Genomic DNA, 26,031 nt, shown 5'->3' on the forward strand with positions numbered 1-26,031 from the left:
CTGCTAAGCAGGACAGCGGCGCGTGTACGGTATTCTAGTCGATAAATATAGTTGACCCTGCGCACCGCAGTGCAAGTGCGGTAGCATAATTAAAGCGAAATTTCAATGATCGACTCTGGTTGTTTGTCTTTCTTGCGTGGTAGCACTCTTCTCACTCGTACGAAGTTCTGTTCATTGTGGTCTGACATATGCACCAATGTGGGCCTAACTTACTCATTTTTGCGCTTGCTGAGCAAGGTGGGTGGCTCTTTTGGGGTCAGTCGTAACGTTCGCGACCACAACCACCAACTTCGGGAAGTCTTCCAAGGTAAACATCGGGATCGCCCATTCACGCCAACACAAGAGGCACTGGCAGAAACAGAGAGGCTGTGTTGTCACACAAACCGATGCGAAGACCCGAAGCTTGAGGGCGCAGTGGCGGGCGCCCGTCGAACACTTGAGAGGAAGATTGGAAGTTGAAAAGTGATTGATTGAATCGTTAGTTTGGCGTCGGCTCATTGCCGCTGCACAACCAGTAGTTCTTGGCGACCTGGACACGCAACCAAGTATCCAGGTCCCATCCCAAAGTCTATCAATCTCAGATCCTAACTCTATCCTGATCTACCAATGAGAATCTACTAATCCAAAACGTAGCTTGATCCAAATATGCGACTCGCGTCCCATAATCAAAAGTTCGGCTCGAAAACTTGATTCTCGTACATCTCAAGGATTTTTAGCCAATAAGGTCGCATGAATCTCCATGTTTATGCGTCCCATAATCATGGCTATTCTTGATATTGACCAGTAGGATAGCATGTAACGAATATAAACCATGCAACGTTTTATTACGCTGTACAGCGTAAACAGAAAGGTATGCATTAGCAATTGACGTGGGAGTCCTCTGCCGTCTCATTGGCAGACGGACGTTCACGTCACATGACCTCCCTTCCAAGAAGACCCCGCTATTTCGAAGCTGGATTTCTCTTCATCTTCGTTTCCCAGTACTTGTCAATGAGACCTGGAATCTGATTCAGGTTCTCTACTGGTTCCCACGTTGCTTCTTCGCGTGATTCACCAAGCCACCAAATACGGTATTTGAGTTTCTTCTTCTTGTTTTCGATGACCAATGACTTCGCGCACAAGTTGACCTTCCGTACCGTCATTCAAAATCACTTTGTTCGCTCTTTGGCTCCGTGATTCGTCACTGCGATATGGCTTGAGCGGTGAGGTGTGAAATACGGGATGCAACTTGAGACCCTTCGATAGCTTCAGCTCGTCAGCGTCAAGATGAATTTGTTTCACAACCGGATAAGGTCCAATAAACCGCGGTGCAAGCTTCTTTGACTGTGCGAAGCCTTTATGACGAATGTCCAAGTTTCGTCCATCTAGGAGTACCATACCTCCCGGGTTGAAGTCTTGAGCAAGCCTGTTCTTGTCGCAGTAAGACTTCATACGAGTTTGTGCTTCACTCATTGCATCTTGTGCCATCTTCAAAATTGCATCTTGCTTGAACAGAAATTCTTGCGCCGATTTGTGCAACTGCTCAAATTACGGTTTCCTAGTAACATCATCTGGCATATAGGGCACATAACCCAGATCAGTCTCAAACGGTAACCTACCGATTGAGGAATTAACACGTCTATTATACGCGAATTCAGCGAGATGCACATATTCATCCCAGTCGTTTTGGAATGGTTCACAACACCCCGAAGATAGTCTTCAATAAACCGATTAGTACGTTCGGTCTGACCATCAGTCTGTGGGCGAAAGGCAGACGATAGGTTGTGGGTCGTCTCCAAAGTCTTGATCACTTCTTGCCAGAACTTGGACGTAAATTTGGAGTCTCTGTCTGAAACGATCGATTCGGCATGCCATGGGCTTTCACATAATTGACCATGAATAGGGTAGCAGTCTCTTCTGCTGTCGCATTCGTATTGGTTGCGATGAACTTCGCACGCTTCGTCAACCGGTCCACAATAACCATAATGGCGTCTTTTCCGGTTTCCGTGCTCGGCAGTGCAATCATAGAGTCCATCGACACATCAACCCATCTACCTCCTGGAATCTCCAAAGGCTGTAGTAATCCGGGCGGCTTCGTTTGGCGTGCCTTATTCCGCTGACAACGTTCACACCTATTGACATAGCGTTGAATGTATTTCGACATCTTGGGCCAGTAATACTTTTTCTGGACACCCAAGTAGGTCTTAAAGTATCCAGCGTGACCACATCGTGGTTTTCACAAATAACACGGTTCTTCAGACCTTCATTATCCGGAATTACCAGTCGAGCATTTCCATCATCTATCGTTTGGTAAAATAGCAATCCATTCTTCACAGAGTAGCGTGGTACCTCTTTACCACTAGAAATACTCTGCAACAACTCCTGAACTCTCCGGTCGGTAGAGTACAGTTGTTTGGCCGAGTGCGTCACAGTCGCACTTGTCGTTTGGATACTAGTAGCAATTTCACGGTTTCGAGCAGCTTCGATGAGCTCACTGAGACTAACCTGAGCGGCTTTATGCTCAAAGAGTGGGTTTCGGGACATTGCATCCGACACTTGGTTACTTTCTCCTGGAATCCACTTGAACTGCGGTTGGAATTCAGCTAGCTCGTTAAACCAGCGCGCAACACGACGATTGGTTGTCTTTTGCGTCAATATAATCTCGATGCTCTTGTGGTCTGTCTCCACGGTAAATGGGCGATCGAGAAGGTAAACTCTCCACACGCGAAGAGCATGCAAGATAGCCAGTAACACCTGCTCACGAACAGGGTAGATGAGTTCCGCTGGTTTCATTTTGCGTCCTGTGCATATGCTCCAACCCTCCCTCGTTTTGAAACAAGACTCCTCCCTATGGAAAAATTCGAGGCATCCATACGAATGCCAAACGGTTTGTCGAAAACAGGAAGTTGTAATACAGGAGGGTTGGAGAGGCGGCGTTTGAGTTCATGGAAGCATTCCAACTGATGCTCAGACAAGTGTAACGTTTCCTTTGGGCGTAAACCCTTAGTACTTTCGTGCAGTGGGCCGCGAAGTCGGCGCAAAAACGCGAGACGTAGACCGTCGTACCTAAGAAGCTTTCCATTAGTTTCTTGGCACGTGGAATCGGCCAGTCGCTGATCACGCGCACTTTGTCAGGGTCCATTCGAACACCATGACGACCCAGAAAGTCACCGAGACAGGGGATCTCTTCAACGCAGAACTGACACTTCGACAATTTTACGTACAATTGCTGTTCTTGACACCGTTGAAGCACTCTGACCAACGCGTCCACATGCACCTTGTAACGGGGTTACACGTACAAGTGGCTGCAAGCCACTTGTGAATTTAACAGATAGGATATCTGTTAAAAGTTTTAGATACTTCCTCACCTTGGTGTAAGTCACACCAATGGATACATTGAAGTGGGCCACCACAATGAGTGGTCCACACCTACCCAAAGATCCTATTGGTAGAAAGCAGCATCTTTCTACCAATTAGAGACGTGCATGTCAACGGGGCTCTGACAGCCAGCCGCTGCCAACCCCTTTCATAGATGATAAACAGTTTTAGCAGGTTTTGGAGGAATATCACTTACAAGCAATACAGTTCTCATTTTACCCAATCTAAGTCACTTGGAGTCTTATCTAAGTTAAATTATATTTGTGTATTCAAATATAATTAACTCAAATAATTACTAAGTACTAACGCTTCTTCATACACGTAGCGCAACATGTAAGCAAAAGTAGTGAGTCAAGTTAGACCCGCTACACCTGGTAGCACTTTGTAGTCCGTCCAACGACCGACTGCTTGACGTTCGTACGAGGTGTACGAACGCGGAGTCGAGAACCACATGAGCACGGAGGTGCCCATGGAGAGCTCCAATGCGCTTGCAACGCATGTTGCACGCGCTGACTGCCCCCACCTGTCTGACCCATAGTGGGAAGCCCTCCAGCGACTGTCAACAGTCATTGGAGAAGCGGCGATAGCTACGATGCTGCGTACGCTATCGCCGACAGAGCAACATGGTGTTGCTCTAGGATTCATCATGAAGGAGCAGCGTGATGCTGCTTCCTCAGTGACGGCGTCGTCAGGGACGACACCGCGTACTCAATCATTAAAATTGAGCGTGAGCAATCATGTAGGAAGAGAGGGCGAGCCTCTCCTCCGATGGCTTGTCGAGCTCGACACAGCCATAGCGGCTCGACGCATCGCCGACCCGCTGTCGAAGGTCGCGTTCGCCATGTCCTGCCTTGGCGGACGCGCAAGGGGTTGGGCGTATGGACACCGACTCTCCGATCCTACGTGCTTCAGCACGTACGCAATGTTCAAAGAGGAACTCAAACAAGCGTTTGAGCCCCCGCAAAACGAGTTCCGGTCGAGGGCGGAGTTCCTCGACCTTCAGCAGGGTAAGCATGACGTTCATGCTTACGCGCAGCGCGCACGATACTTGGTCTCAAATATCGTGACTAATCCAATTGACGAGGCGACTAAGGTCGTCACGTTCATGACGGGACTTCGAGATGGGCCCGTGAAGACCTATCTCTTCCGAGAGTACCCGAGTACTGTCGAAGCTGCAATCACCCTTGCCATGGAAGAAGAGTTTAGCCTGCGGCAGGCTAAACTCCATGCAAATGTGCCGAGGCCGCAACCGCGCCCGGTAGCGAGGCCGGGAGGTCCAGAACCAATGGACCTCTCGAACGCAACGGCTGCTGGCTACCAGCAGCAGGGAGGTAACGTGCGATGCTTCCGTTGCGGAAGGATCGGTCACTTTGCACGGGAGTGCACAGCTCCCATGCCCCCTGGCGGTGGTCTCGAATGTAACGGCTGCTGGTCACAAGCAGCACGGAAGTAATGTGCGGCGCTTCCGTTGCGGAAGGATCGGTCACTCTGCACGGGAGTGCACAGCTCCCGTGCACTACAATGGTGGCCGTCGTGGCGATGCTAGGCATCGCCGCGGACCAACAAAAAACGCGAACATCCAGTAGGCGCGAAGCGCCCTACTGATAATGCCGTCACGCGTGCCGACATCGGGCACGCGACAGTGAGGACTGCAGCCCCCAGTGAGAGTAGCGCTCGCTGCAAAACACAGGATGACAGGCCGAACCTAGTCATCTTGAAGGTTTACTCGAAGAGATCGAGTGACTCTCTTCGAGCTTTGGTAGATTCCGGCGCGTCGATCAACTTTGTTCGATTACGAAGCCTGCCGAGACTTGACTTCGAGGAGGTAAATGTACCTCGAAGTCTTCTGGAGGTACGACTGGCAACGGGTGCCATCGTGAAGACCGAGAAGCGCGCCGTGAACGTGCGCTTCTCGTTCAAACAACGAGTGTTTGTCGAACACTTTATCGTCCTGGACCTGGACGATAAGTTCGACGTGGTAATGGGCATGCCGTGGCTTGCACGTCATGATCCGGTGATAGACTGGAAGAAGCCCACGCTCGTGCGCTTCGGCCGCGACAGCGGAACAGAGAGCGATGGCCCTGTTACCGCGGCGCACGCACCAGCAGGTGCGCACGACTCTCCTGCCGAGACAGCGCTAAATGCTGCTGTCCCGGAGTGCCCAGGAAGTGCGCGAGGGCGCGCACAAGTGAAACCAATGTCGGCAATGCTGCCGACGTCAGAAGAAAAAGATGTGCTGGTTCCAGGAACCAATACCCACGTTCGAGCGTGTAAGGGACAGTCACTGACCCGAAGAGGTCAGGTCGACAACGACGCGTCGGCTCCGGGAGCCGACGAACCCTCGGTCATGAGGGGCTCCGCCAATGAATGGCGTCGAGGTGACGAAGGCGTGCCAACCCCACGACGAAGCCCCATGCGATCAAGCCGGGCTTGATATCGCGCGCCCGCAGACAGGGTCTGCCGGCGAACAACTGTCCACGGCCGGGCCTGGACCAGAAGAACAACTGTGCGGAGCCGGGCTCCGCACAACAAGAAGACGGCGCAAGCGGAGAACGCTGCGCAAGTCTCGGTCCGGGACCGAGACGCAACAAGAGCAGTATGCTGGGCAGACTGAGGCGGTGACGCCGAATGTCAAGACGCTAAGCATCTTGACGCGCACCGATACTGGATTCCAGTATCGTGAAATGGAACTCGCTAGTCCTCCGACGATGGCGTCGGAGTTGACTTCGCTTCCAGCCATGAGCTGGAAGCGCTTCACGCGCGACTTGCAGGATGGACGCATCGAGTAAGTCTGCGTTCTTTCGAACAGCGAAAGAACGGAGAGCGAGAGCGAAGAGCTGAGACAGCTCTTCATGGGAAGTACCACTGGGAGTGAAGGCACTCTTAGTGCGAAGACGAAGCGAGAGCTCTTCGAGAAACAAGGTTGGGACTCGCTGAAGTCGAGTCCCTATTACGAATTGTTGAGGGAGTACAAAGACGTACTCCCGGAAGAGATTCCTGCGGAGCTTCCGCAGGATAAGGGCATTCAGCACGAGATTGATCTCGTGCCGGGCACGAAGTACTGTGTTACGCGGCAGTGGCCACTGCCGTGAGAACAAGTAAAAGCGATCGACGACTTCTTTGAAAGTCGTCGCAAAGCAGGACAAGTGCGGGAATCAAAGTCCCCGCACAGTGCTCCGACGTTCTGTGTCAAAAAGCCACAGGGCGGATGGCGCCCCGTTCATGCGTATAACAAGCTGAACGATGCAACGGTACCGGCGTAGACGCCGATACCGCGAAAAGATGTTATCATCAATTCGATGGCCGGGAGCACTGTTTACAGTGCTCTCGACTTGCGAGACGGATTCTATCAGATCCTAATGCGTGAGAGCGACATCCCTCTCACGGCAGTGAGCACACCAAGCGGCATGCTCTGGGAATGGCTAACGATGCCACAGGGACTCAAGAACGCCCCTGCGACCTTCAACAGATGCGTGACGCACTTGTTGCGCTCGGTGCGCGACTTCGCACCGAGCTACTTCGATGATGTGTTCATCCACAGCGGGGCTGTGGACGGGAGGACCGACGTAGAGATGCACAGGGTGCATCTCTGGAAGCTACTTGAGCTTATGCGAAAGCATAAGCTCTACGCGAACCTGAAGAAGTGTATCTTCGGGGCGAGCGAGATACCCGTCCTCGGGTGTCTCGTAGGGAAGAATGGTGTTCGCCCTGACCCGGAAAAGGTCAGAGTGATTCATAAATGACCAACGCCTTCAAGTGTCAGGGAACTGAGGCAGTTCCTTGGCTTGGTCACGTACTTGTGCAAGTACGTGTAGGATTACACGAACAAGATCTGCCCGCTGTCGCAGTTCCCCCAGTAGGAAGCTGTGTGGAAGTGGACAGTCGATTGCCAAAAGGCATTCGATGCAGTCAAGCAGGGCTTGACTGAGGCGCCGATCTTGGCAGTGGCTGACCAAGATCGTCCATTCCACGTCGTATGTGACGCATCCGATTTCGCGATCGGATGTGCGTTGATACATCACGATCACGAGGGCCGTGATCGTGTCGTCTACTACCAATCGCGTCAGCTGAAGCCAGCTGAGCGCAACTATCCGGTGCATGACAAGGAACTCCTTGCCATGAAGTACGCACTCGCAAAGTTCCGAGTGTATTTGCTTGGAAGTAGACCGTTTGTGGTCTACACTGACCATGCATCACTGCGCACTGCAGTGAAGTCACCACACATTTCACAAAGAATGGCGAGATGACTCTCATTCTTTGCGGAGTACAGCTTCCGGGTCGAATACAAACCCGGAAGATTGAATGTAGTGGCCGACACGTTATCACGTCGGCTAGACTACGCAGAAGCTGCTGACGGCAATGCCATTGGCGTCACGCGATCGAGCAAACCCACATCGTCTCTGCTGGACGATGTGAAGGCCGCGTACGCGCACGACGCGGACACGAAGCTCGTGTTGGCCTATGGCACAGCGCCTTCTGACAAGGCTCGTCAGAAGCTGCCCAAGCACCTTCGTGCGCGTGCACACCGCTTTCGAGTGCACGACGGATTACTGCTTTACAATGCAGTCGACGACAACGCGGATCGCCTTGTCGTACTGAATGACCATGCCTTGCGACTCAGGATCATGTACGAATATCATGATGCCCCGACTGCGGGACATCTCGGACGTGAGAAGGCATCCGTCCTTCTCACGCGCGACTTCTACTGGCACCACAAGTATAAGTGGGTGCGCAAGTACATCCGTACTTGCGAGGTATGCCAACGCGTAAAGCCTGCGCCATTCGCGCAGGCTCCATTACAATCACTACCGACTCCGTCGGAGTGTTGGAAGTCTATGTCTTTGGACTTCATCTTTGGTCTTCCCCCGGACAGCGGAAGGAATACCGGTGTTGTGGTTTTCGGCGACCGCTTCAGCAAGATGGTACATCTTGCTGCGGTGCCGGCAGAGGTGACCGCGAAGCAGACGGCCCGTCTGTTCGTCGACATGGTGTTCAAACACCATGGCATGCCGACCGACATCGTGTCGGACAGAGACCCGCGCTTCACAGCGCATCTGTGGCAAGAAGTGTTTACACTTCTTGGGAGCCAGCTTTCCATGTCGACTGCGGATCATCTGCAGACGGACGGTCAAACCGAGCGCGTGAATCGCGTGCTCGTCGACATTTTGAAGAGCTACGCTCACTCGTTCCAATACTGGAGCGAGTGTTTATCGATGGCAGAGTTTGCCATCCACAACTCAGTGCATGCCTCGACCGGGCATACACCGTTCTACGTGAATGCCATGCGGCATCCACGCCTACCGAGTTTACTCGGAGTGATGGCTCCCACCTTGCGTGGGGGAGGATCTACGACTGCAATACAGCAACCGCAGAAAACCGCTGACACTTGCATAGTGTCAGCTGCAGCAACGAAGAAAACGCATGATTATGCGCAGGGCGCAGACTCCTCCACCAACAAGGACAACGACCACGTGTCTGCGCAGGGCGCAGACACCGCGAAGAACCACGCTGAGGCCGGGCCTCTAGCGGAGAGCGAGCTGAATGACTTCAGCTCGGATGCAATCAGTTTCATCACCAAAAGACAAGCCGTGATTCGGTTTGTCCAAGATGCAATAGCAGCTTCTGTTGATCAAAATATGCTGAACGCAGACAATGTGGGCGGAGGCAACACAAATAAATTCAAGGTTAGTTCGTTGGTTTTGTTAGCTACTCAAAACCTGCCTAAACATGCAGTTTCGGATTTTCGAGCAAGCAACCTTGCTCCGCGCTTCATCGGGCCGTTCACTGTGTTGGCACGGCACGGCAACGCATACACGCTAGACATACCGTCTAGCATGCGCCTCCATCCGACCTTTTACGTCGGACAGCTGAAGCCATACCTGCAGCACGAGCCATTTAGCTCGGCTGACCCGAAGCCTCGGCAGGAGCCAAGGCAGAAGCGGAGGACTTGGCCTCAGCGACGAGCAGCCTCTCCTCCAGCGCGCGGACGCCCTGGAGCAACCCCTTCATCTGGGTCCCCAACTCGACCTGGATATTCGAGGCGGTCTGCGAGACCGCCGCGACTAGAGCCTTCTGGTTCGCCAGCTCCTGTTTCAGGGCGGCGAACGCAGCGCCCTGCAGACGCTCCACGGCGGTCACCCGGTCGTGGAGAGACGTGTACTGATCAGCCCGGGCTGATCATACCTGGGGCGTGTTCCCACCCCCGCCACCGCCGATCCGTGATGCCCGCGGCTCAACCCGCTGGGTTGTTGAGCGGATTGTTGACCATAGTATCCCGAAAACGAACCCTCAAGAGGCTCGTTTTCGTATTCGTTGGAGAGGATTTCCTCCCCATCAAGATACATGGGAGCCGCGGAACGTCTTGCTGGAGGACGTTCCGGAAATGGTGAGGGCGTACGAGGAGCAGTACGCGCTGGTGCAGCAGAAGTAGTGCGAGCGCTGCGGTCATCGCTAGCGCCCGAACCCTCACGTGTTAAGAACTTAGAACGGAGCTCCTTGAGACTCTCGGGCACACGGAACGACGTGTACCCGTTCAGGTCGCGGTCGCTCAAGCGGACCGCGCCTGGGAAGCACTTCGCGCACTGAAAGCCCTCGGGCACAGCGCACAGCACATTAGCCTCCTCCGCAGCAACGTGGAGTTGCTCCAACTTTCCACGCTTCGAGTACGTCTCGAAGCGATCACGCGCTTGCTTAATCCGATCACGGTAAGCACTCGGCTTCTTGTTGACGTTCTCAGCGAAAGCATTCCAACTCTGACAACGTGCCTCCCACTCGGGCACTTTGCTCCGAGAAGATGTCTTCTTGCTTTGAAACCACCGGAGCTCATCGAAGAGTCCGATGTAATAATCGCGCCTTTGATACGTTTCCGCATCAAAGTGCAGCTCGGCAGCCACGGCGTCATCTTTGATGGCGCTGCACACGTACAGCGGCACCTCATTCGGAGGTACCGAGTTCCCATACCGGTCCGTGATCTCGGACGTGAACGGCATCCACGGATCACGCGCTGCGTCTGCAGTGCATGGAGAACTGAGAGCCCCAGCGGAAGCGAGTGGAGTATCGCTCTCAGTACGCGAACGCTTCGAACTCGAAGCGTCCGATTCGTCCCCTTCACGCGGACGAACGTTCTTGGCATGAGGGTCGAGCGATTCACTCGACACTGAGCCTTTGCGCTTTGAGGGCGAGTCCTTCTCGTCCTCCATGTCTTCATCGTCGTCGTCAAAGTCGACAACGTCGCCATACTTCGCCTTCTGGCGTTCGGAGTAGTCGTCGATGGAGAGATGACTCCCCACCGACTTTGTGGACTTCTTCTGAGGCGCGCTCATCGTTGAATGAGCGCGGATTTCTTCTCCAAACGCGGAGAATTGACGAATGATCAATTCAGAGATTGACGTGCGGGGACCCCGCGCGTCTAACCTGAAGGGGGGGGATGGTGTAACGGGGTTACACGTACAAGTGGCTACAAGCCACATGTGAATTTAACAGATAGGATATCTGTTAAAAGTTTTAGATACTTCCTCACCTTGGTGTAAGTCACACCAATGGATACATTGAAGTGGGCCACCACAATGAGTGGTCCACACCTACCCAAAGATCCTATTGGTAGAAAGCAGCATCTTTCTACCAATTAGAGACGTGCATGTCAACGGGGCTCTGACAGCCAGCCGCTGCCAACCCCTTTCATAGATGATAAACAGTTTTAGCAGATTTAGGAGGAAGATCAATTTACAAACAATACAGTTCTCATTTTACCCAATCTAAGTCACTTGGAGTCTTATCTAAGTTAAATTATATTTGTGTATTCAAATATAATTAACTCAAATAATTACGAAGTACTTACGCTTCTTCATACACGTAGCGCAACATGTAAGCAAAAGTAGTGAGTCAAGTTAGACCCACTACACACCTGCATGTCTTTGGCTTGCGTAAAAACGTAGATGTCGTCAAAATAGATGCGCATCTCATCGCGCAAGTCACCGAACACTCTCTGTAACAGCCTGTTAAATGTGCCCGGACTACCGCTCAAACCCATCGGGGTTATAAGATACTCAAACAGCCCATCGGGCGTCGAAAAAGCAGTAAATGGAATATCAGATTCACGAAGTTTAACCTGGTCGTATCCCCACAAGAGGTCCATGCAGAAGAACCAGTAACTACCGCCCATCGCGTCAAATGTGTCCTCCTTTCTCGGCATCGGTATCGCTGGCAAAATGGTGGCACTATTGAGTTGACGATAATCGTGCACAATGCGCCAGCCCACGCGCTTCTTGACGGAGAACGTCAGAGCGCTGAATGCAGAGGTACTAGGTCGAATAATACCTGCCTGCGCCATCTCTTTCGTCCAATCCTGGATCACCGTTCGCTGCTCCGGGCTTTGGCGCCATTGTTTCACCGAAATCGGTTGTGTTCCCGGCTGGAGTTGAATTTCGTGTTCAATCCCTTCGCGGACAGGGGGTGTGGTACTTGGCAGCTCAGTGCGAAACACAGTATCGCGATATTTGAGCGAGACTTCATATGCGGGATTGTTCACCAGTGCCTCCCATCCTTGTTGCTTAAAACGCTCAGCCTTTTCTGAGTCGTGTGGATTGATAACAAACACAGCTTCGATATCCTTCCCTTTGCGGAGTTCGTTCAGAAATTGCTTCGTTGTGATCAGTTTCGTTTCACCAAACGCACCCTTGTGACCATACCGACGATAGAAATGGAAGATTTCACAGTTCTGGTTTGCGTTCTTGAAATGACGGCCTCCGATCATACGCGTTCGAGGTCTGTTAGGTACCACCAATTGAAGAGCCTGGGGTTCCTCAGTCCTTGTACGCGGGCGCAATAGTAAACGTTCCCAATCGATGTCCGGGTTATTCTCCCGAAGCCACTTCATTCCGAGGAGCACATCCTTATCCTCCGGGACAGGCATGACTGTAAACATTTCACACGTCACCGGGAAATCCTGAATCTGCAACATCATTTCGACGGTACGTCTCGGTCTTTGCACCGTTTGGTTGTATCCTAGTCGAACTGTCATCCTGTCGTCAGGATGCTCATTGATGTCCAGGTGAAGTCGTACAGCTAGATCTTCAGTGACACCGTTGAGGCTGCTTCCATTGTCGACGAATATTGAGACGTCAGTCGCTGCCTCATCCTGATTGTAGGCTAAAATTTTCACTTCCAAAATGGCGTCGAATGATCCACCAACATAGTGATTGCTTTCCTTGGTGGACTTGCATTGCGGCTTGATATGACCGACTTGTCCACAATCATGACAAGTGGCTGACTTTCGCCAATCCTCTTTTGGTCCACCCTTCGGTGACAGCTTTCGCTCCGGCGGCTTGCTTGTATTGTTAGCCGCTGGTTTCACAGATGATGACGCTTTCGAAGAAGGCTGGTGATTCGCTGTGGTCTTTCCCGAGATTCCTCCATAGTGAGCAAACTCGATATTCGTTGCAATCTCAATTACTTCATGCAAGAATCTTGGACTGAGCTCCTTCACGTTTTTCTCTGTATCCGGCCTAAGTCCGTTCTGAAAGTAGAACCGCTTCTCCGTCTCCGAAATCTCCAACTCGAATTGAAACATTAGATCCTGAAACGATGACACATATTCATGGATGATCCCGTGTTGTTTCAGTTGAAACAATCGCTCACGTAGATTGTATTCAAAGTTTTCGGGACGAAAATGTTCACGTAGCTTCGCCTTAAACAATTGCCATGTTTTGGGAACTCCTGCCGCTTCACAATCTGACGAAAAAGCGCGATACCAGTCTAGCACAGATTTACCTAAACTGCTGGATATAATGGTCACAAAATCGGACATATCGGCCTTCATCAATCCGCGCTTGGTAGCGTAATATTCCTCCATGGCAAAGATCCATAGTTCCAAATCTTCACCGAATTTCCTTTCATACATGGGAGGATCCTTCTTCCGTCGTTCGCCTTGCGATGCGAGCAAGTGTTCAAAACGGTTATTGGCTTGCTGCATTTGCATCTGAAATTGCGTTTGCATCTGCGTCTGATATATTTGCTGTTGTTGCGTTAACCAGATCATTAACTGTTGCATTGACATTGCGTCAGGTGCAACGTTGCCGTTCCGGCGGGTGGGACTTCGTGGTGAGCTTCCTGCGGCGTTGCCGCCTCCGTTTGAGCCGTCCGTGGCACTTGGCGTTGCCGCGGGTTAGGCGATTCACTCTCAGCTGCCCTACACCTTGTCATAGTCATTAGGGGTAGGACAGATGGACTTTTCGGTGAGTGATCCGTAAAATACGGCGAAATAAAACGTAAAAGGAACCAAAAGCTCAAAAAGTGTTTTACAACTCAGTGTTGCTGCGGTTTCTGGCGAATAAGGCTGTTAAGCTTCGCAGCAAGATTGTCTTGGCACTCCAAAAAGGTTCAGAAACGCCAGGTTAAGTTGACGATAAACCTGGGACTCGATGCTCTCGTCCTTGATCCAGAAAGTCTCTTTGTGAAACTTGCCCAAAACCCGCTTAGCCGTTTTGACCTGGCTGAGGAGATCCACTTGAAGTTTAGCGAAACTCTCCGCCTCGGCTGGCGAGAAGAAAAGGCTGGTGTCAATCGCCGTAACAGGTGCAGGAGCAGGAGTGGACGTCGATGATACTTTGACGTCACTCGCTTTCTGATGCCTCCTCTTACTGTTTTGGTTGTGACCCTTCTTGTAGCGGGCCATAGACCGACTCCAAAGATCGAAAAAGAGGCAAGGGACTACCACCGGGTAACCAAGCACCGTTATACTTCTACAAAGTTCCGCTTTCGCAGACACAATGCAGGCGCCCTGGTGCTAAACCGGCTTCTAGTGAAAGCCCAGCACACAGCGAAGGTTAGGTACAATCCGATCTAGGCGGAGGCAAAGCCCCTACGTGGTATTTCCACCGGCCATAAGGAGTGATAATGTACCCACTTCTTCGAAGTGTGCTCCTCAAAAGCTGCACGTTCGCAACCTAGAGCTTCCCCACGGTGTGGCTGGCTCCAATAGTCACACGTAAAACTCGCTTCCCATGATGTGGCCACGAGTAAACCTTTCTTGAACTTGAACCGAAGCTTGACACGGCAAGCTACTATGTCACACAAACCGATGCGAAGACCCGAAGCTTGAGGGCGCAGTGGCGGGCGCCCGTCGAACACTTGAGAGGAAGATTGGAAGTTGAAAAGTGATTGATTGAATCGTTAGTTTGGCGTCGGCTCATTGCCGCCGCACAACCAGTAGTTCTTGGCGACCTGGACACGCAAACAAGGATCCAGGTCCCATCCCAAAGTCTATCAATCTCAGATCCTAACTCTATCCTGATCTACCAATGAGAATCTACTAATCCAAAACGTAGCTTGATCCAAATATGCGACTCGCGTCCCATAATCAAAAGTTCGGCTCGAAAACTCGATTCTTGCACATCTCAAGGATTTTTAGCCAATAAGGTCGCATGAATCTCCATGTCTATGCGTCCCATATAGTCCCCCCAACGTTAAGTTCAACCTCGCGGTTGAGCCAAACGTCAAGAATCAGAGGTTGAGGTTAAAGCCTACGTCTGTACACTTTCATTGCACACTTTATAGTCATTATTGGAGGGAAGGCAGTTGCGCCGCAGATGGTGGACTTGCGCATCGTGCTGCAGCAACTGCTGGGCCTCGCGCATTAGAAGTGCGTGACCTGCCAGCGTCGGTGTGAGTCTGTGTGAGATGCTGGAACACGACGGCCGCGCGCGTCTCGTGCAGACACCAACGACCACGGGCCTGCAGCCAGCCTTCGGCGCCGCGATACCGACACGGACAGCTGGGCCACGACGGACAACAACCTGCTATATAACACGATCGGTACGCAGCCGATGAAGGCCGACGGTGCGCAGTGTGAGGCTTTAAAAGCGCAAGCAAAGATATCATCATTAGCAAGTTAAATCCTTATGAATTAGTTTTACACAACGTTTTTTTTGCGGTCGGCATTTTCAGCCATGAAAACTATATCACGCACTAGGCTAGGATCCATTTGACAGCGCTTCGCTGTCACTGTGTTGCCTGCCGTGGAAAACGCCCGTTCTGATGGCACTGATGTAGCGACGCATCCTAACCACTTTCGTGCCAATAGCTTAAGAGAAGGGTATTGTTGACCGTTCACAGACCACCATACAAGGGGATCCTGCTTACGGGGACAATCTTCGCAGCATCGAGATAAGAAACAAATTCCTGAGCGCACGTGAGCCGAATATTTTGAAGCAACAGACCATCACCAGAAGGCAAATTTTCTTCTTCGTCATCAGAGCCCAACACGTCGTCCCAAACACCAGTTGTATCATCACTTGGAGATCGCTGCAAAGAGCTTCTGCGTGAATGCTGGGCCGGTGTACGTGGTTGTTCTGCAAAATCAAAGGTTGCTAATGCAGCAGCGTCAACTAATGCGTTTTTTGCTGCCTCAACTTCATCAGGTCGTACCAAATTCATTTTGTAGAAACGCGGATCCAGAAACGTGATCCAAACCAGCTCAAACTTCAGTCCTTGAAAGCGCTCTATGAAAAGCGAAAGAATGGCTTTACGAACCACGTGCATTTTTGAAAGCGTATCGGCTTGAAAGTCATGGCGGCCCACAAGTCGCGCCTGCTTATCAAAGATAGTTGAGCTACTAAGCACTTTTTTGATCCTGCGGAGCATCGGGAAGGCCAATGCTAATGTAGGATAGTAATTACCTCCAAGAACCTTCCTAACAGCAACGATAGGGTCCAGCAGCGCTACCATACACTTAATCATAAACCAATCCCTAGGCACTGGGTACTTGTCTTGACTGAGATCCCTAAATTCCGCCTTCCCCTCTGGCTTCTCAAGATAAGTAAAAAAGGTATCTAGAGGTGCTTCGAGCTCAATAAGTCGCTCCAGCATATCACGACACGAATTCCATCTTGTCGGACAATCTGTGATTAAATGCAGCGGTGGTCTTTTCCATTCCTCGCTCTGTATAGCGTCCAAGCGATTTGTCGCTTTTGGCGACTTGCGAAAATACGTTGCGAGGGTGCGAAATCGCTGGACAACGTCACGAATGTCGGCTAACGCACGTTTTGCAGCTGTGTCGTTCTTTAGTGACTTACGTAGATTTGTTTCGATCTCACTCAGCACCTCTTGTTGCTTCTCCTCGGAGGCAGCAACAATTTCATCTTCTTGTAGAGTTCCGCCATGAACAGGTACATCGATGGCAGCTGTCGTAACGGAAGTAGCCACCATAGTTTCACCAATAGATCCTTTCTGTCGCGCCAAGGCGCTACCCAAAACTAGATGCAGCGAGTGGGCGATGCATGAGATGTTATTTACACCTAATATATCGCTAGCGAGAACGGCATTTGAAGCGCCGTCGCGAACCAATAATGTGCACATCGCCAAGTTAAGCTCCCACCGTTCCAGCATTTTCTCCAACCCGGTCGCCACAGCAACACCAGTATGCATACCGGGAAATACCTCAACTTCAAGCGTCCAACAACACATTGTGAAGTCTTCTTCGAGGTAATGCAGGGTTAGCGCCATATAACTTTGGGCCCGGCGACTTGTCCAAATGTCCGTTGTAATGCAAAAGTACTGACAACTCGTGTGGATACGAGCTTTTAATGAAGCTCTCAACTCAGCCGCAACTCGCTCAATATCAGCTCGTAACTGTGTAGCACCCGGTACATCTAAAACTACACCACCCAGTTCCTGCGTAATAAAAACAATAAATTCCAGGAGACCGGGATCCTCAATGATGGCTAGCGGCCGCATGGCTTTGTGCCACCCACTTAGCAAGTAGTCCGTTGGCATAGCTCTGTTGAGCCTTTGTCACCGCCGTAAGCTGTCGCTTGGTCGATTCTGGAACTAAATCAAATGCATTCTGCAGCTGCCGTTTCGCCGTACGAGCCCTGATCTCTTGGCGATCTTGTTCAGCTCTTAGAAGCACATCCATATGATACTTCTGCATATGCAGCTTAACTGAATTGGTCGAGCCATGCGAATACTTCACGAGAGAGTGGCATTTTGTGCAGTATGCTGAAGATGCCATTTTAGAGTTGAGCTTATCGATCGGTAGCGATGCCCACTGGTCACCGGGAACAAGGCGGATAAACTCCCACCTTTCGGGGTACTTTGGGCGCCACATTTTGAACAGGTTGCTCGGTTCAGGCGCTCTGGGCAGGGGAGGCTCAGCATGAACTTGTGAGGGGCTTGGCGCACTCAATCTTGGCGACCGTCTGACGGCGATAGGTGGGCGAGAAGACCTCGCGGACGACTGGCTTCTGGGAGTTGGCGCTCGGTTTCGAGCTCGAGAAGGAATCGGCGAAGTGAACGATAGTGTCGACGCAGAACGAATAGCCACAGGTATGACAGGAGAACTGTGAGGGCCTTCGTTCATGGTATTCGCAGCTGGAGCTTCTATTGCGTTCCGCAGGTAGATGACGGAGTTTGTCAGATTTTCTAGGCTAGGCAATGTGAGGCTGACAGCGCTTTACCAACCTCTCAACCTCAACCGACAACGTTTCGGTTAAGTCCGTTGACCGAACGTTGAGCCAATCAACGTTGAGAGGCCTAGTCCCATAATCATGATTATTCTTGATATTGACCAGTAGGATAGCATGTAACGAATATAAACCATGCAACGTTTTATTACGCTGTACAGCGTAAACAGAAAGGTATGCATTAGCAATTGACGTGGGAGTCCTCTGCCATCTCATTGGCAGACGGACGTTCACGTCACATGTGTAGCTTAGAAGCAGAACTTACTTCAAGATAAAATCCCGAGCTTCGCCGTGCTTTAGCACGGCATAGTATGTCATGGACATGTATGAATGTAGGAGCTTGAGCGTACAGAAGACGGTAGAAAAGAAGATCTGTCTTAAAAGCAGAAAAGTGACTGGCGACAATCAACATTCTCCAACTGCATGTTGCTCGAGAAGAGAAGAAATCCGACGGTTGTCGCTTGAGTAAAAGATATATCGTTTGCCACAGGTTGTAACGGATATAAGAGCATATCCGTTGTGATTACACTTTCATACCTTACAGCAGAAGAGCGAGACTTACAGTTGAAGAGCATGATACGGTGAAAGAACATGTTCACTCTTAACGGGCAAGAACAGAGTAAACATTGCCCTTGGCAGGCCACGGCAACGACAACCAGTAGTTGTAGGTTGCGGCGAGAGGTGGCGAGCTAAGGTCAATTCACTTTTCATTTTGCTATCCATTACACAGGTATTATCGTTGCTTAGAGGCTATGTAAAAGAATAGGTATTTTATGTCAATCTCAACTGGATGGGTCAACATTGCAGCATAATTTGTAAAACAAACAGGTTATTAAAATAATAGGTATTAAACACGGCCAGATCTTCTACTTCAGATATCATATTCAACAGGATATGTGATAATTCAATATTGACACCTGAGTGGCATACGCCTATTATCAGGATTTTATCCAGAATCCAGATTCTGGATAAAGCCCAGAGAACAACATCGATCTCATCCTGTGCGTTATCTTCAACGTAATGTCTTAGTCGGCCTGTTCGAACGTTGAGAAAAATGAATACAGCTCTCTAATCACAGGACAACACCAGCTCGTTATAGAGCGTTCGTCGAGATTCTGCTACGGGACCAAAGCTACCAGTTCTCAAATTTCCAAAGTAGCCTAACCCGCCCCATTATCTGAAGAGCTGGACCATGGAGTTCTTGCCCTTCATCGTCGTTCTCCTTGCTGTCGTGGCTGTCGTGTCCAGTTCTGCCACGCGGGGCCTGGGAGAACAAGCTGCTCGAGTTTGTGAGGCCATGCGATGTGGACGCCTGTGACCCAGCCAACTCCGACAAAAACATTAACACCGGCAAAGGCTGCAACTCTCTCAGCGATCATCCTCTGTACAAAAACTTTAAGCTCTGCTGTATCTAAAGCTACACGATCAACTCCCCATGCATTGTGAAGTAGATATCAAGTGGGTGGCTGAACAAGCAAAGCAAATCAATGTATACACTTCGTTGGAGCAACCAACTTGAGTTTCTTTACAACACAGACAATACAAATCATGCATTCGACTACTCAGTGAATCATCAAAATGAACGTGTCAGACAAACATATATTGTGTGTCACTTTCATTTAATGAAGTCCGCGCGGAGCGGTGGGGGAACGAGACCAGTGTTCGCAACAAATCTTATTTTATTTTACTAAGAGGGTGGGCCAACCGTCGCTGGACTCTGTAGCCTTCGCAGCCACGACAGGATCACTCGTCACCTCCATCCTCATCCCCACGCCATTTGATGAGCATAACCATCTCTGCAGTTAGAGCCGCTTGGACTGCATCGCATGGGTTAACCTTCGTGCTACATCTGATTAATGCGATTGGCTAATAGATTTCAAGGATACGAGCTTATTGGCTAATATATTTTGCATTTAGCGATGCAGGTAACATTATGGTAATTTATGGTTTTGTGCAAGTTATTATATCCAGGAGGAAAAAAACACGAGCGGTTATCTCTTGACAACTAATACTACCTGCGTTGGAAGCGTGGAATCAACTCGATGGGAGATCGAGTAGCAGCTGTGGTCAAGTCAAGAAAGAGTGCAAGATGGACCGCCGCCCCGCTGCCCCTGCCAAACGCCCGGACGACTCTCGTTCCCCACCTCGCCGACGCCACGCGCTGACGCTGCTGCGCCGAGGCCTGGAACGCCGGATTCGGCGGATTCGACGGAGACGATGCCTGAGGCTGCCACTGGAGTTCTCCTGGGTGGACGAGGAGCGCCCGCCTTTCGTGCCTGGACCGATCCCCCCGTGTCTCGCATGTACATGCGCTCGTGCCCCACGCTCGACTTGGCGCGCTTTGTGTGCTGGAAGCGATGCTGGATCCGACGACGATGGAGGGCTCGGTTGCTTACCATGAGAGCGACGCTTGGACGGAGGACTCGGTTGCTTACCATGAGAGCGACGCTTGGACGGAGGACTCGCGCTTCCCGCTGCCAGCGCCCATGGAGCATATCACGAAGTCTAATGGTGGAAATGATTACCGGCTCGGACATTTGCATAAGGACAAACTGATGCGAACGGACAGTCTTCCAACGTCATTGTCATGCGATGCAACATCTCTCGCCAATGCGAGCGCCTCCCTGCTACTCATCGCAGCAAGTAGGATTCTCGTAGCACCCGAAGCCAAATCAAGTGCCCCTCAAGTATGTAGTGAGACCTTAGATCCATTTTTGTGTATGTAGTGCGACGGAACAAGAACGCCTGCGCCTCTCTGGACTGTGCCTTGCTTAGCGTCAACTTGATCTCCTGCCCTCCCACAATTAAACGCCTGCGCCTCTCTGGACTGTGCCTCGCTTGGTGTCAACTCTAGATTCCCAGTCCTCATACAATTTTATAATCAGGAAAATGAACGAGGCGGAGCGCTGCGCAAAAAAAATAAATGGTTATCTATTTCCGAACGGAGGTAGTATGCGATTTTGAAGGGTATTTGACTCTGAAATAAATTTCATAGAATAAGGTCACTGACAGTGCCAAGGGGTCAACCAGTCAGCCTCTCCAATACGATACTACTACAGTGTGCCACTAGCGATAAAATAAAATAAAACAACTGATGTCAAACGGGAAACTGTCAATCAACTATCGGAATAGGTGGTTTGATGTTCGCTACATGTACACGAATTGATCTCCATGCGCCTTCGGTAATCGGTAGCAGCCTGACCTTGAGAAATCCACTACTCAGTGGGCTGGAGCAGGAACTTGGTCCGAGCCTAGTTCATGGTCCACACGGCGCCCACCTGGTCGAGCTCTTTGCCCGACGAACCACTAAAGCCGCCCAGTTGGAAGCCGGCCGGTGCACACACTGTTCGGACCCTGATCGTGGGGGTACCACCAGCAATCGATCTGCCACCGGTAGTGCTGATCTTGATGTAGAATATGCGCGTACGGCCTTTGTATTTACCCCAGTGGGCCTCCAAACACTGGAAGCGTTCACCAGAGTTCAGAGTGAGAGTCTGCGGGCTGCCGCCGTTGCCGCCGTGGAACGGATTGTTCCTCTTCCCGTCCGGGCTTGTAACGTCAATTCCGACGCCATTTACACGTTCGCCCGTGCGGATCGTGACGGAGTGCACGCTTTGTCTAGCGATGGCAAAGGTCGTATCCGAAAAATAGGTGCCGTGGGGCTCGCCGAATTTCTCGCTCAGTTCGTAGATTCCCCAAGACGCGTCAGTGTCGCTTGTCAGTAGCATAACCGCCGCCGCCGCGATATGAAAGAAGAACTTCATCGTTGTAAATTGAGTTTCTTGGTGGTCGGTCGGAAAACTAAGAATGAAGCGAAGATCGTCGCAGTGCTTCCCGTTGCGTAAGACGGAGCACGTAATTTACAATTACACGATAATTTACGATACGCATTACGGGACGATTTACGGGACACGGCTTCAAAGGTGACGTTCACGGGGCGACCCGTCAACTAACCATCTACTACAACTAACAGAGTCTCCAGTCTGTTTGTCTGGTGTCCGTCGTATTTCGCCCTTGGTGCATCAGCATCGTCCTACGGTCCTGCATTAGCGCATTAGTAGCCTGCCCTATGGCATCTCACCATCTTCTGGACTGGCTTATCTTTGCCCGAAATTACAACATATAGCCATGCGTTATATTTATAACGCGTTCTGATTGGTCGGACGATTTCGGCTCAGCTTTCACATTTCCTTTATTGAATTTCGCGAAGCGGAGCGAGGAAGAGCTCGGACGTCGGGCGCCACAGCGGGCCCTACAGGACAGAAGCGCCGCACAGGGACTAAGGTACGCTTAGCTTAGTGTCGTGGGAAATCTCATACCAATCCGGGGTAAATGGGGCAGATCTCGGCGAAGCCGGGTGACCGGCCTCATCTCCGGGCCAGTGATCATGTATGGGACCGGCGCTCTAGGTGGACGCACCTATTTTCGCTTCTGTGTCCGCGGTGGGGCGCGCATATCGTGCCCAGGAAACGGCGACAGTGTTCTTAGACTTTATGTCTAACACGTCATGTGACTCTGTTACGTGTGCACAGGCCAAAATGACTCGAACGAAAAGGAAAAGGGATGCGCGAGGAGATCGAGCAGGCCATGCGAGGCAACGAGCTTATCAACGCAACTCCAGCTACTCCAGAGGAGCCTGCCGCTAAAAGCGCCACCAGGGACGTCGGAGGGCTAAACGATACAACTTGAACAAGGTATTGCAAGCGCTTAACGTGGCAGACACAACTGCAACAGTCGCGACGGTCGAGAGTCACGTCGCGGCCGGGAAAACGTCTGCTGAGCATCCACCAGCCCACAGAGAACACCCTCCTATTGCGGCAGCGCCGCCTGTTGATTCTACACTTGCAGCGGCGGAGGCCAGCACAATGGAACCAGCACCTGCCCTAACATCGACGGAGGCAACACGTAGGCGGCGCGCCGCAATGACGGCTTCTCAAAAAGAACGAAATCGTGCACGGGAAAGAGAGAGAGCCCGAGCTAGAAGGGCTAATATGACGGGATCCCAACGCGAGCGTTAAAGACGTAGCGACGCAGAACGCATGCGGGCACGTAGGGCTTTACTAACAGAGTCCGATCGGGAGCGTGTTCGAGAGTCGGCGAGGCGTGAGGGTATACCAGAGAATGAACGGCGGGCTGTACAGAATGTCGATCGGCTTAGACACCAAGAAAACGTCAACTGGAGACCCCGGAAGAGCGAGGAAGCCGACAAGAACGCGAGCGCGTTCGCCAGGAAGAACGACGGAGTAATATGACTCAAGAGGAAGCTGTAGCGGAACGAGCGGCCGATCGAGAATACCATGCAGTGGTTCGTGATGCTCTAGACGCAGAGGAGAGAGAGGGGCGGCGGCAACAAGAGCGGCGGCAACAAGAGCGTATACGGCGCAGTACCCTTCGCAGAGGTCATGCACTGGCAAGCCAAGAGGATTTCAGTCTTTATGCTTAGCGGCTCCAACATCGTCAATGGGCGCCACAGACTGCCTCCGACTACGGTTTGCCCTCATTGCAACGCGTGGAAGTGGCCTGCGGAGTCCAAGAAAGGTTGTTGCTTAGAGGGAGCGGTGTTGCTACCACCACTACCAGCTGCGCCTCCGCGACTGCACCAGTTTTACCCGGACGCCGAGTTTCAGCGCCGCATCCGAGCCTACAATAAAGTGTTTGCCTTCACGTCCATCGGCGCTTCCTGCAGCAACCGTTCCAACTTCAGAGATGTGAACCAAGACGAGAACGTTGCTGGCCAACGTGGAGTATTCATGTATCGTATCCAGGGAGCCATGGGGCACTACTTGGGCTCTCTGCTTCCGCTTATCGATACGTTCACAAACGAGCCCATGCCTCCCAAGTTTGCCCAGATCTACATCGTCGATCCAGACATGCAACAGCGAGCGCAGCGACGCCGAGGTATCTTTGCTGACCTCGATTCTGGAACGCTGCTGGAGATCGAGCAGATGATGGAGAAGTGCAATCCGTTCGCGCAACAATATCTCAACTTCGCGGAGAAGCTGCGCGCCGACCAGGCGGCGGGAAAGGAGGTGGTTGATATGGTATTCCGGCTACATGAAAAGAGGTCGAACCCGCGAACCCACAACCTACCAACGGTCTCGGAAGTTGGGACGACTCTTAAAGAGGACGGCAACTCGGACAGTCCGCACGACATCCTTCTGTGTGCAAAAGATCACTCTCTGTTGCGCCTTTTCGAGACACACTCTGTGTATGACCCGTTGCAGTACCCACTACTTCTTCCGCATGGAGAACTGGGTTGGACCTACACAGACGTGTATGCGAACAACGTGGTGCGCAGAAAGAAGCGTGAAATGTCCCTCCGCGAGCTTGTAGCCTACCGCTTATTCCAGAAAGTCGGTGATGCGTCGGTACTGCACCAAGGTGGACGCTTATTTCAGCTGTACTGCGTAGATCAACGAGCCAAGTGCGAGCAAGAGCAACTGCGTTGGGTAGCATCCCATCAAGCCGAACTACGGGCCGATCAGCACGGCGGGGTTCAAGACGCGCTTCTAAGTGAAAACACGGCGGTTCTGCGCGAGGGAGAAGCTCTACTGACGGTGTACAACCGCGAAACTGGGGCGCTACAACACCCCGATGAGCCGCAGCGTCGCTCGGGACACTTCCTGGACCAAATTGGCAAACGCATCGTTCTACCAGCTACGCATTCATCGTAGCTCGCGTTTGGCAGCGGAAACTCGAGGCGATGCTGAAAGACTTGGATGAAGGCGTACTAGGTCGTGTTCTGGCGAGGATCTATGTAGTGGAGTTCCAGAAGCGGGGCCTCCCACACGCACACATTCTTATCATTCTTGCTGACGAAGACAAACCGCGTACAAGACAAATCATCGACAAGTTGTGCTCCGCGGAGCTCCCGGACGCCGAGATCAACCCCCCAGCTGTACGAGACTATCCTCACATGCATGATGTATGGGCCATGTGGCGCGGTGAACCCCTGCAGTCCGTGTATGAAGGACGGGAAGTGCACGAAGGGATACCCGAAGCCGTTGGTGGAGGTTACACAAGGAAACGTGAACGGGTTTCCTGTCTGCAGACGTCGCCGCTGGCCTCCAGGAGTACTCAAGTTCAAGGGAAGGGAGTACAACAACGCCACCACTAACCAGTGGGTGGTTCCGTACAATCCCTACCTTTTGCAGAAGTACAACTGCCATATCAACGTGGAGGTCTGTACTGCTCTCACGGCGGTCAAATACCTGTACAAGTACGTCTACAAGGGGTCCGACTGGGCTGTGATCACTGTGAAAAGGGTGGGCGGGGAGTCGAACGGCGCAAGGACGGATCCCAACGAGATTCTTCGGTACCTGAACGCAAGGTGTATATCTCCGATAGAGGCATGTTTGCGGCTTCTCGACTTCTCCGTTCAAGGCAAGTCGCACTCCATCGTACAGCTGACGATCCACCTGGACAACGAGCAATTTGTGACCTTCCGTTCGAGCGACAACCCGAGTCGATTTCTCTCACGTGGCTACCACACGATGTTGATCCCGCTTCTTCGAACTTTGCGAGAGTGAGGCCTCGGGGAACGAAGTGGCAAAGACCATAGTGTACCAAGACATTCTGTAGTGGGTCTAACTTGACTCACTACTTTAGCTTACACGTTGCGCAACGTGTATGAGGAAGCGTAAGTACTTAGTAATTACTTAGGTTAATTATATTTGAATACACAAATATAAGTTAAGTAAGAAAAGGATTCCAAGTGACTTAGATTAGGTAAAATGAGAACTGTATTGTTTGTAAATTGATCTTCCTCTAAAATCTGCTAAAAACTGTTTATCATCTATGAAAGGGTTGGCAGCGGCTGGCTGTCAGAGCCCCGCTAATATGCATGTATCTGATTGGTAGAAAGATGCTGCTTTCTACCAATAGGATCTTTTGGGTATGTGTGGACCACTCACAGTGGTGGCCCACTTCAATGTATCCATTGGTGTGTCTTACACCAAGGTGAGGAAGTATCCAAAACTTTTAACAGATAACCTATCTGTTAAATTCACAAGTGGCTTGCAGCCACTTGTGCGTGTAACCCCGTTACACCATCCCCCCCTTAAGGTTAGACGCGCGGTGTCCCCGCACGTCAATCTTTTGGAATTGACCATTCGTCAATTCTCCGCGTTTGGAGAAGAAATCCGCGCTCATTCAACGATGAGCGCGCCTCAGAAGAAGTCCACAAAGTCGGTGGGGAGTCATCTCTCCATCGACG

General features: G+C 51.4%; 1 protein-coding gene across 1 annotated transcript; it reads right to left on the minus strand.

The window, feature by feature from the left end:
* Nucleotides 1-21,067: 21,067 nt before the first annotated feature.
* IUM83_19478 (ABC transporter ABCA1 lipid exporter family) lies at nt 21,068-21,580 on the minus strand (the record flags this gene model as incomplete). The annotated part of the gene is made up of 1 exon (XM_067944529.1): nt 21,068-21,580. The coding sequence occupies one exon, from the start codon at nt 21,578-21,580 to the stop codon at nt 21,068-21,070; it is 513 nt and encodes a 170-aa protein (XP_067797801.1).
* Between the last annotated feature and the right edge of the window lie 4,451 nt (nt 21,581-26,031).

This window comes from Phytophthora cinnamomi (genome assembly GCF_018691715.1).
Source record: "Phytophthora cinnamomi strain GKB4 chromosome Unknown Contig13, whole genome shotgun sequence".
In the NCBI taxonomy this organism is placed as follows: Eukaryota; Oomycota; class Peronosporomycetes; order Peronosporales; family Peronosporaceae; genus Phytophthora; species Phytophthora cinnamomi.